Genomic DNA, 14,697 nt, shown 5'->3' with positions numbered 1-14,697 from the left:
ATATCTCTCCTTGACTCTTGAAAAATGTCCAGAGTTGACCGCCCTCCTCTTGAATTTTATTATCTGCTGATTTCATCATCAATGCCCAATTTGCTATCTTTGAACAATTCAATGCACAAAAGAACATAGTCATAATTGTACAGCTTCCGTAAGAAAACACTCTCCCCTTCATACTTCTTAGGAGCATTATCCTCCGTTACATCCCACACTTGAACACGCACCCCGCACCCCGTTCACCAAAATTTTGGCCATGTCCAATGTCCAAAATCGAAGAATGTACTCAAATGTCTCGATCTATGGATTCAACAGCGCTCCTGCCTCAACCTCGTAACGGGTAATCTTTATCTTGATCTGCCATGGGTTTTCCCGAATCAAATATGGGGGGAGGATATATATCCCTAATCTCAATTAGTTCTCGAGTCACTACATGTGGAGTGTTGTTAAGTTTGCAAGCTTCTTCTTCTTCTTTTGATGGAAAGAAATTGTAAGTATCGGAGAATGTACTCAAACGTCTTGAAAAGTGCAACCACCATCATTCCTACAACAATCTCGTCGGGGGCAATCTTTTTCTTGATCTGCTACCGGTTTTCCAAATCTATTTTAGGGGCAGGGTATAAGTCCCTTATCTCCACTAGTTCTTGAGTCGCTAACCATGGAGTGTTGTTAACTTTGCAAGTTTCTTCTTCAGCTTTTGAAGGAAAGAAATCACTACCCATGGAGTGTTGTTAACTTGGTACTCTTTATCTTTGATTGCTCACACCAGAAGAAAGTTGCGATTTATTAGGGAAAAGGGTATTCGGAAAAGAATGTTGCCTTGATGAACTATTCGTCGTTGGAGAAGAAATAGCCTGAAAGTGTGCAGGGCTTCCTTTGCTACTTGATCTGATTGGTGGTGTAATTGCAAGGAAGCGAAAGAAAAAGATTTTGTTGCTTGAAGTTTACGATAACATTGAAGCATAGAAGCTTCAAATATAGAGCTCCTTTACTCATACTTTAATTCTTTACTTATTGATTGCACAATATTCAACAATTAATAAGAAACTTCACACACTAAACTGATTACGCGTGTCATTAACCTCATACAAATTTAACTGTACCGTTTTCCTGATAACAATTACAGTATGTCATTCCACTTAGCCTTGACATTGTTTCTAATGTAATTATCTTTACGATGGAATAATAGAGAACCAACAGAAGAAATGTAATTCCCTTTCCAGCAATAACATGTCTAAAAACATGAACTACTACAGTATGACATTTCTATGTAACAATATCCCCTTTTTCTGGTACTGTAGCATCATCAGACATCAGCAATAAGGCATTGGATTCTTAGCATACAACACGCGGCGTTGAAACCATTGCAAGTTCTTAGCATACCGAAAAAATGGTCTCTGCAGTAGATCTCCAACTGATGGCCTCTTTGATTCTTTGTTAGAAAGACAATCCAACACCAACTCCTCAAACTCTTTTGAAAACTTTCTTTTACCTCTCACATACTTCAGCTTGTCATTAAAATATACCACAGCTTTCTTCATTTTCCCTTTCCCTTTCCCTTCTTCTACATTGATCTCCTCAAGCAGATCTTCCAACTTATCTGGCAATCTCCTCGACCTCTTTATCTTCTTGATCATTGCCTCAAATTCTTCGCGATTGCTTATTCTTAAATTTCCATACGCTAATTCCAATGCGGCTACACCGACTAACCATATATCAGAATGAACAGTGCAGGCATCATCACATTGTGAATAGAACACCTCTGGCGCAGCAGCCCATTTGTACAACTCGCGTAGTTCTAGATTCTGTTGGAAATTCATAAACACAAGTAAAATTATGGAGTAATAATAACACATTTTCAACACCTTAATTTAACTAACAAATTGTTTATTACCGGATGTCCACCAGGATATTTTGGTAGAATGGTAATAGTTGGGTCAGCGCCAAGTTCTGTTTGGTGACTAACAGAAATAGGAGATTCCAACTCTGAATCGTAAATGGTTGCTGCAAATCCCAATTTGATTTCAACTTTCGAAATAGGTGTCTGTTTGAAATTAACATAGATATTCCCAGCACTGAAACACTTATGAATCAGACCCAAATCATGAAGGTCAAACAAACCCTGAAGCGCTTGTTTAAGAGCAATAGCAATACAATCCTCCAGTAATCCGTTGTTAAATCGAATTGACAGAATGTAACGGAGCGATCCTTCTGACATATAAGGTAATGCAACGCAGAATGCTCCTTGGAATCTCTGAATAACCCATTGTTTGACGTTAATAATGTTCGAATTGGGGATTGAATTTCCTGCCTCCATGCTCCGAGGGACTTCTTTTCCGGGTCTGATGAACTTGACAGTGGCGTAACCGGAAGGGAGAAAACTGTCGTTGTCGATCCAATCGTATGTGTAGTAACAAGCTTTGTAAATGAGATCAAAAGTATTGTGGTTTTGTGTATGCAGCAGTTGGACGTAATTAATTCCGATTATTTCTAGGAGAACGTACTTAGTGCCGGTGTTTCGTTCGATGAAGACACTTCCGGGTCGAGGATGGTAGGTGAATTCAGGTATGAAGCGGGGAATGCAGCGGCGTGCAGCCATTTTTTCCGAGGGAGTTTTTTTTCTTGATGAAGAAGAGGGAAGTCTACAGAGTAAAACAAATTGGGGCCAAAAAGCCGTTACAAATGGCGCGCACATAACCATTTTCCAGTTTTCTGTTTTCATTTCTCTCTTCTTCTTCTTTTTTTTAATTTTTAAGTTGTTTTCAAATAAGTAAATTATTGTGCTGAATAGATCAATAAAATAGATACTCACTTCATCTTCCTTTTTTTTTTCTCATCTGGATGTTTGATACTTGTATTGGAGTCCAACTATTTTGAATTCGTATCCTTTAAAGCTCTTTTAAAGGAAATACATTCTCTACCAAAGATTGTTTGAATTGACTTATTTAAAGTGAGTTTTTTTTTTTGCGTGATGTTTGGAAAAAATAACAAATGCTTAAAAATAGATTACTTTTAGACTAAAAAGTGTAAAAATAAGTTAAATACTAAAACTTAAATATGGCCAAGTATGATTTTTTAACTTTTAACTTATACTCCCTCCGTCTAATTTTATATGTCACATTTTTACTTTGCACTTGTATTAAAAAATGATGTAACTTTACCCTTCTACCCTTATTTAATGTTTTCTTAAGTCAATTTTATTAATAAATGACAAGATTAATTAACTATTCTATCAAGAATATAATAGGCAAAATATGCATAAATTTTATAAAATGACAAGTATTGTGGTCCAGCTATTTATAGAAAGAGATGACATATAAAATGAGACGGAGGGAGTAACACATTATTTTTAAAAGGGAAATGGTCTGATATACTTTTCAACTTTGTCATTTAGAGCTGAAATTCTTTTCATTACAAAATTGGATCACATATACCCCTTACCTTTACAGAAGTGACTCACATATACGCATACCCTTACAAAAGTGATAAAATTAATTTTACTCGAGATAATACCAGATATGTGTCATTGGCGGAAACGATATACAGCAGTTACAATCATTGTAAAAGGATGTCCAGAGATATATGCCTAAATGTATTACTACTTGGATATGTGCTCTTTTTGTGTCTTTTCACCTAAGACTGTCCTCGGGCCATGAGCAATAATCTTGCTGAAGTGATGAAGGTGTTCACTCAATCAATGACTGATTCCTCTCCCGGTGTTCGTTTTGCTGCTATTAGAACACTAAGAGCTATGAGTGTAGATCTACCTCCACTTATAACCTTCTTAATACTTGGCTACTTTTTGCACTTTCAGATGGCAACAAACCCGTCAACACAGGTGACCAAAATTACACTTGTGTATACTTTCTAGGAAGACGAATATAAAACTGTCAAAACACGTTAAAATTACATTCCTGTTGAGAACTTGTAAGAATGGTCTAGGATATGAAAAATGTTTACATTTTGTATGAATGTCTTGATAGAATAAAAGGTACATACAATATATAGATTCTTATGGTCCAGCTCTTCTCCAGACTCCCACGTATAGCAACAGCGTATAATTTTCCATTATACGTTGCTTATAGTTTTCTTTTCTTTTCTTTTTTTGGATGAGAAATGATTGGTTATAGGTTTCACTAAAATCCCCAAAAATTAAGTATTGTAATAACATATTTAACTTGGATATAACCATCACACATCATTACAACTGAAAATTGTCCTAAAAAAGAAGGGTGATATGCCCTAGTCTATAATCCTGATGACTGGAAAATGGTAGGGGTAAATACTGAAGAGAGATGAAAGGATCATTAGAGGGCCACGAAAAGTGGTCGTCGATGAGCAAATCTAAATCAATTCTCAAACTGGTGATGAAACAAGCTTTACAAATGCTGTCATGGCAATATTTCGGGAGTAAATTTCACCTGACAGATTGGCAAAATTGCCTTTCATCAATGAAGAACAGTGTTTCATAATTATCACCAACTCCTCTGCTTCACCTGTCTCTACCATGACCAATTGTACATCAAAGCTACCTAGCAAGAATCATTACTGGCAGAAAATTTGATCTGTTTACAACATCATAACGGGCTTTACTGTCAAGTCTTGTGGATCTTGAAACCAAACACCCTGGGGACAAAGTTTTGCGTTGGTTTTTGCGGCTTGAGGTGTCCATACGTCATCAAGAAGAGATGAGGAAATGTTGTCCCAAAGTAAGCTCCATCAATATCTTGAACAGTTAAAGAAATCATATCCAAGAATAAAAATAGGCTATTCAAGCAAGTAACAAACAGCAATATGCAATTTATGAGTAGAGACCTAATCTCAAAATTGATACGAGATTTAGAAGTGCATGTGCATGTGTGCAGAGAGAGAGAAAGAGAGCACATCAAAAAAGTGGTAGCAGAAAAGGATACTGCCTTGGTACTTCGATCGAGGGTAATAGATGTCTTCACACTTCGGACAGTATATTTTTACAGTACTTGCACGCGGAATATCTGATTGACCAACGGGAAGACAAGGCTGTCCACTGCAGTAAACTCGTGGGCATCTTCCAAAGTCGTAGTTTTTGTACTTCTCCAACTGAAAAGGTTTGTCCCAGATATTAGGCACCACCATCTCATGGACAGGTTAAATGTTACACAAGTAAAATGAAACATCAAAAGAAGGAAAATATGAAAGTATACAAGAGAATGTGGACAAACAATTACCATAGCCGCTATTCCCTTGCTAGTCAAAATGTACCGAACATGAATCAAACCATACAACATCTCTGCCGCCGATTCAACCAATTCATTCTGCTCCTCTGTGAACATATCACCTATTCAAAGCAGGAAAAAATTGACAAACTGCAATTGTCTTAATATGAAATATGATACAGCATTTTGGATATAGGACAGTATTCTTGGTCTCATAAAGATACTGACAGGGAAGTTTTACTTAGATTATAAAGGAGGATGTGTTTCTAACTCGAAAACATAAAACAAAAAATGAATGAATCATTAAGCTCAGTCTGCCCCAAAAGTCCAAGGATGTACTGGTAACAAAGACATTTTCAACTTGAACATCTGAAAATAGATTCAAGACTTGCAACAAATAAATAGCTTGTTAGATCATGCAACAGAATTTATTCAGAAACGCCACATATATCATTTTTCCAAAACATCAGAATTAGTTAAGAGCCATGATAACAGATTAACCCCCCAAAGCCTTACTACTCCCTCTATCCCAATTTATGTGAAGGTGTTTGACTAGCCACCAAGTTTAACAATGAAAGGAAGACTTTGAAACTGCGGTTTAAAATAAGCCATAAATATTTAAAATCATCTCATTAAGTGTAAAGTATTCAATTTAAATTGTTACTAAAAAGAAAAGAGTGTCATAAATTGGAGCAGAAGGAGTACTACATATGGGCTATAAAATGACTTAAAAATCATATGAACATAAACACTTAAAATGACTTAAAAATAAGATTTATACACACCTATGGGCATTTCTACACATCATAGTAAGATGGATACAGCCTACACCAGTTGACTGAACCTGGTAGTGTGTGACTGAAAAAGTATAACAACCCGACTCTAAATTCTAAGTTTTAATTTAGGATCTGAGACTTTGTACAAGTCAAAATAACCATTTGGGACTTGTTTGAGGGGTTTGGGTTGGGGCACAAGGGGACAATCCGCAAATGGACTGCAGATTTTTTTCTGGTACTGTTTGCTTCACAACGCGATCATAGCAGGGGAATTTTTGTCATCGCGATCGCATAGGGTAGTGTAACAGGTATAAAAGCTAAAGTTTTGGGATTTTATTTCATTCCAAGACATTTTTGGGGTGCTCTGCACTCGGTTTGGTGCAATTTTTGGAGAGGAAATATCAACTAAGTTTGGGTAAGTTTCTTAAGACTTGTATTTAGTTATATATTAGGACCATGAGATTCAAACCTTCAATCGTTGATTTTGAAGTGTACAACGGAGGGATTTTGTACTAGATTCTAGAATGTGCATTTTAGGATTTGAAGATCGAATTAATGTCGGATTGAGAATCTAATTATAGATTTGAACTCGGGAACTTTCAGGTAACTGATTTTCAAATAAATTTTGGATTTTGACCCCGGGGATTGAGTTTGAATTTTATTAACTTTAACTTGGACCATGTATTAAATTATAGGAATTGATTCCTTAGCTTCATTTGACATTGTTGAACATTCTTTTGGCTAGAGTTGAGCCATTTGGACATATTTGGGTGTGGAAAGGCGGTCATAAAAGGTTGAAAGCTTGCTTTAATCGAGGTAAGTCAAGACTTTGACCTCAATAGGGTAATAATTCCCAACTTATGTGTTATTCGTGACTTGTAATGTGTAGGGATGATTTATACATGGCGTGACATGTATATATACTATTACGTGTAAAAGGGTATACTTAAAATGCTAGGCTTTTGCTTTAGTTCCCATATCCATATTTTGATGAGTTGAGCATTATATATATGCCATGTTGATGAAGTTTAGGCTAGTTAAATACTAGAACCCCCCAGGCCTAGCTCGAGTGGCAAAAGGAGGAGGATTTGTGGCTTAGGTCGCAGGTTCAAGCCCCACACCATGCAAAGTGAAGCCCGGTATTTAAGTGGAGAATGGTAGAGGGGCAGGCCCATTATCCACCGAGTTTAGAAGGTTGTGATTGGTCCAAAGGGCAGGTCACAAACAGATATGTGGTGTATACTGTGATTTCCTTTTTTTTATGACAAGGGAAACCCGCAGCCGCTACCCTTTGGGTGCGCACAGGGTAAAACCCCCGCTCCTATGCAATAGCTCGCAAACCACATAGGAGAGGTAACCCGCACTAGGCAAGCCCGGTGCGACGAGCTCGACCCAGAAGGCAAACCCCTTGCTTTCGCTGGCAAGGGGTTTCGAACTTGAGTCCTCCAACATGGAAGTCCCAAGCCCAAACCACTGGACCACTGTGATTTCCTTTTCAGCTCCTGATATGGGATTGATATAGATGTAGAGCTTAGCTGTGAAGGATTAGGGACCGTGTGAGTCCAGTTTGATGCAGATATGTGGGGACTATTGAGTTTAGATTGTGAAAGTAACATGTGGGACTATTGAGTATGTAAGATCATTGATATGATCATTCAGTTTTTAAAAAAAAAGATCATTGATATGATCATATGCGCGTGTGGATATGGATCTGTCCCTCATGAGTCAACGACTTGGTACTTCCCTAGGGGTGTGCACGCTAATAATGAAAGAGTTAGCCAACTGAGTTGAGAAGTGAATTATGTGATAAAGATTTTACCTTTACTGTCTTCTTTTGACTATTTTACTTTATTTGATACATTATCTTTATCGAAAATTTCTATTCTGTTGGTTTGAATTGGGATAAATGCTTAAATGCTGTTAACTGGCGATTCATGCCTATATTCTTGTTAATTGCTCATTCCCTTATAAGTCCATTTTTTTTGTTTTGTTTTTTTTTGAGAAAGTTAACATTTAAAATGCATAAACTAAAGGTAAAGGTGTCTTTTTAAGTAACACTTGTCACTACTCTGTTGGGGGGCAGTCAATGAGACTTATTGGGTACACATTGATTTTCACACGCAAGCTACACTTCCTACACTTTTTGGTACAAGTTTGGATCATAGTACCAACATGGTACGCGAGTGAGTTCCTGTTGTGATCCAGTCTTTCAGTAGTGAGTTGTTTTCCTTCTACCACAGTGGTCATGACATGCTTTTATGTCATTATGTTGTTGACTTTTCCATTGTCGTACTATGTACTTGTTGAGAAATTTGTACCTTTCTCTTTAGTTTGCTCATGACAATATAACATCAGTTAAAGGGAATTTAATTATGTGTTTTAAATTTGGGTTCCGTGTTGTATTAAATCTCTCTCATTTATGACTTTGTTGATTGTTAGCTTTTATTGTTAATGCTTCCGCGTAATTAGATTTGGGTAATAAATGTTTTGGTTTGCGTAGACTGGGATAGTCAATCATAGCTAAGGGAGGATTTGGGTCGTGATAAGAAGTTACTCATTTATTCAATTTTATTATTTCTGAGAACATGAACTTGACCCAAAATTAACCTTCACTAATTTCTCCCAGCCTATTTAAGAACTTGTCGTCCTAATCAACCTAGAACATATCAAGTAAAGTTGACTAGTTTTCCGCATCTTCCATTCACTAGGTACTAATTTGTGGATATAGTCCATAAGAAACCAAAAAAAAAAAAAAGTGAACCCAACAATTTCAAAAACAAGAAAATTATATCCTTCAATATAATGAAAAGATAAGTCTAAAATTAATTCTCTGGAATTTCATAACAAAATATGAGGTAATCTAAATAAGAGAAAAAATATGTACCATGGGAGGATTCAACATCAAGGATGAGGTCAAGTGCATAGTCGTAGTAGGGAACTTGACTGCTCAATCCACATAGGTTAAAATCATCCTGAATGTAATCATCATCAACTTCACAGAAGAACTCATTACCACGCAGGTTACAAAACCAAGAAATCCATGAAGTATCATCCCCATCAGAACCACTAACATCAGACTCTTCACTGTCCGTTTCAGATTCCTCTACAAAGTAGATAAAAATGAGAATATACTCCTGTCGATTTTGAAATTCAATTGTAGTGCATTATGGGTTGGCATCGTATGTCATACTATACCCCACCGAAAAAGTTGCACCTCAAGAAGACTAAATTATGTATTTTATTGAGAAAAACGTTGCGACATGCTTTCCACAACTCAACATAAGAACCAACTACAAGTAAAAGATCAAATTATTCTACTTGAAAGGCTAAAGGTTTTTAACAATCAAAACATTAAAGCCTGACTTGAAACAGGATAAATAATTCAGGAACATAAATGATAAATAGTGTTAATTAGTTAGGGAAATATACCATATAAAAATATCAAATTTTAACTTCATAACTTCTATCCCAGAGTACAATTGACTGATACTGCAGCAATATATATTGACCAGTACTAGCATAAAAAGACCACAAAAGTCTGGCCTGCACTTATGAGTGCACATCACAACACAAACTATTTTAGAAAAAAGAACTCAACTTTGTAAGCCACTAACAAGAATTGACTATGTACAACCAAACAAATTACATATGATTCCACAAGGATAATCTCATTTCGTCATGTTGAGAATCTGAGAATATCAGAAATTCAATTTGGAAACATCCACAAAGAGCAAGCAACAAAATAAGCAGATTCGGGCCATACTCATTTCATCCATGTTCACCCTTTGACACTTGATAAAGCTTTATCTGAAATTCATTCCATGATGCTTTTTGGATAAAAGGAACATTGCAATTACTTCCAAACAAGTACATTATTACAAAATAGGGGAAACGAAAGCAATTTTACAATAAGAAGAACAAAAACACGCCAAAGATGGATTAAGCTCCCATAAATTTAACTAATTTCAAATCAATGCAAAGGCAAGTGGATTAAGCTCCCAAATACTTTACAGCCAAAGCCGCAATTAAAGCAAATGATATATCTTTCTTCTAAGCATGACCAACAACAGTTGAAAACCATTATATAAAAAAAAAAATAATAAGAAGAAGAAACTACATACTCCCCTGTTTTCATTTGACTGTCTCGCTTTAACTTGGCATAGAGTTTAAGAAACTCAAGACAACTTTTTTAAATCTCATGGTCTTAAACTAAAAATACATAGAAAAGAACCCAAAATATCGTTTAATCTTGTCATCTTAAACATATCATTTGAAATTAAAGATTAGCCAAAAAGTAAAGAAACAAGTTTTTGAAACGGACTTAAAAAGGAATGTAAGACAAACAAATTGAAACGGGGAAGTAGCTAAAACCATGGTATTATATCACAACTAAAGCCTAAAATGCTCATCTCCAGCAATTACTCCCAAAATTACATCTCTATTAAAACATGTTAAACCAAAACAGCTGGATCCTCTATTCTATCAGCAGCTGCAGAAATGATATCAATAGCTAATCACAAAATACTACAGTTTTAACCCGATAAAAACAAAATTCAATGCTTTCTAAAAATGGAAAATATTTAATGACAGAAAACAAAAACAAAAAAATCCTAACCATCGGAGCACTTGTTTTTGTTGGTATTACGATGATCAAAATGAGATTTTCCAGCACCACCGGTTGACGTAGAGGGAACAGCTTTATCCTTCAAAGACCTAGATGTAGAAGGTGACAACTTCTCTAAGTGCTTATCCAACGCATCATTGATTCGTTTCCGATCCAACGGTCCACCGATCATCTCCGACTTCGATGAACCACCACCACCTCCTCCGCCACCTCCTCGATCTCTATACATTTCTATGAAGTATTTATCAAACCTTGCTACTATATATCAATATGTGCATTCAGAAGATTACAAAAAGTTGAGGAAAATTGGAGAGAAATTGAAGCTGATAAACAGTGAGTCGGGTTGAGGAAGATAATTAGGGTTTCGAAAGGGGAAAGTGGTAGAAGAAGACACAAAGAGCTTCTACGAGGTTCCTTCTCTCTATCTCTCCTTTCTTTTGATTTTGTTATTGTTAGATCTTTTGTTTTCTTTCTCCACCTTGTTTTTTTTTTTTTTTTCGAGGCTTAATACATCAATAATCCTTAAATTATGAGCAAATTTTATATACATGTTAGAAAATTTATTTATCTTAATTGATTATCGAAAGATATAATGTGTTTTTATCAAATATTTTTATTCAAATTTTAAAAAAATTATTATCGTGGTTTCAACTCTTTTTTTGTGGAATCCAAAATAATCTGTGTCCCAATTTATGTGAGACATTTCATTTTTCGAGAGTCAAATAGTTTAAGTTTGATAGAAAATTGCGCATGAAATCTTCAAATCTGAAATGTGTCACATAAATTGAAACGGAGGGAGTATAATCTTTGTTACGGACTTTGTATACACTAGCTAAACTATCTACTATGTAATAGCTTGAAAATCACACAGGGAATGTAAATCGCTCTAGGCAAGTTATAAGCGACAGGCTCAAGTTAAAAGACATTTAAGGGATCATTTTTGGGTCATCTGTGTCGATAACCACCCTCTAAACCAATTGAGTTATCTCGAATGACGGTTTGAACGTATTATTAAATAGATAGATAGATTAATCATTCAAAATATGACACCTCCTTTAATTATAGAGATAATTACTTGAAAGTATAATTGACTCAAGTATATTGCCAAGTAATGGACTAGAGGTCGTTTGGTTGGAAACAAGTTGTCCAATATTAGTTATCATGGGATTAGCTATCCTAGATAACTTATCTCACTATGTATATGAGATAACTTATCACATCACTGTGATATAAATGGTGGATTAGTTATCCCAAACATGACAACCAAACAAGATATAAAAAAATTATTTCATCACTATTTATTTTTAGCCCTCTCACCAAACTAAAGGAAAAAACTTTATCATATTTGACCACTAGATTATTGATATTTTTTATTTTCTCTCTCTTTCCTACATGCTCAAAATACACACTCTTTCTCTCTTTTCTCATACATTACATTCTCTGATTATTTATTATTATTATTTGAAATTCTCAAATGTGATTTTTATTACCATAAGAATTTCGTGATAGCTAAGTTCATTGCTGATCGTTTTTTTTTTTAAGGTAGTTGTTAGAGTAGTGGTGGTAGTGTTTGTTTGTTTTTCTTATTCAGAGTGAAATGAATGGTCTTTTTTATATGAAAATATAGCTGAGTGATTAATAATAACTCAAGATTTTGAAGAAATATACCTATTAAATCATTATTTTTCTCCATTTCCATTTCATATCTAAGAATACATCACAAGTATATCGAGATCATACATTTTGTTACATAAAATTAAAAAATAGAATACTTATCTACACTCAATATCTACATCAAACCAAGAAATTTAATCTTAGGAAAGGACAAAGAAACAATTGGTAACGCCACAACAAACATTTATGAGATATTTTGATATCAACTAAATATATTACTCATATCTCAAAATTAAAAGACATATTTTTATCACTTAGCACGATTCACCAATGGAGATATTCAAAAATATACAAATTCTTCATGCCACCCCCTGCGCCTAGTTTGACTATATCTTTAAAAATATTTTTTTTCGACATTCACTTCCCAATAAAATTGATAAATTATATTTAGAACTTGATAATCAATAATGTCTGGTATTCTCAATTAATCAAAAATAAAATTATACCTAGTAATACTTTTTTTTTTGATAGAAAATTATTGCAATCTCAATTGATCACAAATGTGTTTGGTAACTAAAGAATTCAATATCTTCATATTCAACTGGTTAGAAAAGCAAGTGTATCAAAAATCAAGAAAATAACTTGCCTAATGGGATGGAATTGGGAAAATATGTTCCAAAAGTAACATTTCTCATTGAATTTTTCCTCTCACCCTCCAACACACCAAGCCACCCAATCTCCACCTCTACCCTTCACCAACCATAATGTCTACCTAGATAATATATAGATATTCTTCAGACGCTTATTTTTTTTATTTTTCACCAAACACTAAAACAAAAGTTTAAAAATCACGTGTTTTTTGAGAAAGCACTCTTTTGTAGCAGCTTTTGTGATCTATAAATGTCCATGAAGTAATTTTATGGGTCTAACTTGATTTTATATTTTGTCCACTAGTATTAATAAAACACTTTAATAACTTTCAATTTGCATGTTTAAAATAAAAGTTAAAATAAAGGTATAGCTACACGTTGTGTCATGAAACAAGGTCTTCTTTATCCCACATCGTTTTTAAACAGTGGCTTATTTATCTTTATATGTAAAGTGAGAAGATACTCCATTGCCGAGCCTTGTAACGTGGGCTTGTAACTCAAGTGGGGGCAACAATGTGGTGGAATGTTGGGTTGTTCCTGATGGCTGGGCTTTGGTGGGCTAATGTCAGGTCTGCCCTATCCAAGCACGGAGTTGAGCCATGTGGTCCAAACGAAAGTTTGGGCTGCTTGGCTCCTAGAGTGGGGTGGAATGCGTGAGGCTGGTTTCACAGAGCAACGAACAGTCTCCACTTCATGCAGTGGAAGGATAACGGGTCAGTGCTCTCCAAGTTCAATTAAAACCAAATGGTATCTAATTAGACCACCACTTTTTGTCTAGCTTAGCCAACTTAATTAGTAATTAGTTTGCTAAATGTTTATGACCAGGAAGTCTAAATTAGTGCCTTGCATGACAAATATAATTTTGTGGATTTGTAATATTAACATATAGTCCATTAATAACTCACTTTGCACCTTGCATATCATGGGAATTCTGTACATGAAAATTTTCAGGTCGATTGGTGAATAATGCTAACACTATCGACAGTCCTGGTGATATGATTGAAATCTCTATAATTCATTTTTAATTATTAAAGGTTTCAGTTTAAGCTCGAAAAATGAAAGAACTTTTGATATAGGGAGCATTTAATTGGACATGAATTCTAATTAATCAAATCAACAAACATTTGAATATCGAATGATTGAATAAACATAAATAAATAATGCTAATTAAGAGCTAAATAAATCTACCAAGAAAGGAGAACGCCACATTGCCCATAGAGTGTTGCAAAACAAGCTTTAGTTAATAGGGCCAATTTTCCTTTATGCTATATAATCTTGGATCCCCTAGACTGAATATCTCAACTCTTGGGCCAATTTACAAAGGCCATGACTCATACACTAATATAATTTTTGAATGCAAGGAGTAAAATAAGGTGACTGATAAACTAGCTAAGGAAGCAGTAAAACTAACGAAAGATATAGATTTTGTGGAATGGACATCTCCACCTTTGTTTTTCGCGAAGACTATAGATGATGACAAGGAGGGAGCAACTTTTGCTAGGCATGACATGCCTCTTTTATTACCTAAACTAACTTTAGTTGGTAACTTAGCAAGTAATTCAATTGTTTGTAACGTTTCAGGCCACATAAACTCCTTTTTAATCAAAAAAAAAAAAAGGAATAAATTTGAGGTATGAAAGGAAGTAGAGAAATAATCTTGATTTCTCATGTTCTTCAGAGTTAATCAATTTGTATTTTTCATTCATCTTTTGTATCCTCCTAAATCATAAGGGTATCACTGAAAACTACACATTATTATTTCATTCAATTTTCATGCTTTGTACAAGGATTTCATTGCTTGTGTGCATATACCACATCTCCACTTTTCTTTAGATTCGTGGGTA

The 14,697-nt window shown here is 34.9% G+C and overlaps 2 protein-coding genes across 3 annotated transcripts; both read right to left on the bottom strand.

Moving 5' to 3' along the window:
* Positions 1-1,307: 1,307 nt before the first annotated feature.
* Positions 1,308-2,593, bottom strand: LOC125831477 (serine/threonine-protein kinase BLUS1-like). Its single transcript, XM_049510659.1, has 2 exons — positions 1,889-2,593; positions 1,308-1,799 (listed from the first exon to the last, which is right to left on the bottom strand). The coding sequence occupies exons 1-2, from the start codon at positions 2,591-2,593 to the stop codon at positions 1,308-1,310; spliced, it is 1,197 nt and encodes a 398-aa protein (XP_049366616.1).
* Positions 2,594-4,181: 1,588 nt separating this feature from the next.
* Positions 4,182-11,023, bottom strand: LOC125831717 (putative casein kinase II subunit beta-4). 2 transcript variants are annotated; one of them, XM_049510901.1, is made up of 5 exons: positions 10,581-11,023; positions 8,850-9,068; positions 5,202-5,311; positions 4,908-5,073; positions 4,182-4,720 (listed from the first exon to the last, which is right to left on the bottom strand). In XM_049510901.1, exons 1-5 carry the CDS (start codon positions 10,816-10,818, stop codon positions 4,590-4,592), a joined length of 864 nt encoding a protein of 287 aa, XP_049366858.1. In that variant the 5' UTR covers positions 10,819-11,023; the 3' UTR covers positions 4,182-4,589. The 2 variants fall into 2 exon arrangements, with proteins under 2 accessions (XP_049366858.1, XP_049366860.1); XM_049510903.1 differs by having other exon boundaries at positions 5,202-5,296; positions 10,581-10,984.
* Between the last annotated feature and the right edge of the window lie 3,674 nt (positions 11,024-14,697).

The sequence above is a fragment of the Solanum verrucosum genome, unplaced genomic scaffold (genome assembly GCF_900185275.1).
Source record: "Solanum verrucosum unplaced genomic scaffold, falcon-dt-bn FXZP01000049.1, whole genome shotgun sequence".
Taxonomy (NCBI): Eukaryota; Viridiplantae; Streptophyta; class Magnoliopsida; order Solanales; family Solanaceae; genus Solanum; species Solanum verrucosum.
Note: the sequence above shows the minus strand (reverse complement) of the source record. Positions and strands in the feature narration are given on the sequence as shown.

Coding starts and splice junctions, on each gene's coding strand:
- LOC125831477 (XM_049510659.1), bottom strand. CDS start 2,593: ATGGCTGCACGCCGCTGCATTCCCCGCTTCATACCTGAATTCACCTAC. Junction 1,800..1,888: donor AATATCCTGGTGGACATCCG/GTAATAAACAAT, acceptor AATTTCCAACAG/AATCTAGAACTACGCGAGTT.
- LOC125831717 (XM_049510901.1), bottom strand. CDS start 10,818: ATGTATAGAGATCGAGGAGGTGGCGGAGGAGGTGGTGGTGGTTCATCG. Junction 9,069..10,580: donor CAAAAACAAGTGCTCCGATG/GTTAGGATTTTT, acceptor TCTACTTTGTAG/AGGAATCTGAAACGGACAGT. Junction 5,312..8,849: donor TGATGTTGAATCCTCCCATG/GTACATATTTTT, acceptor TGCTTTGAATAG/GTGATATGTTCACAGAGGAG.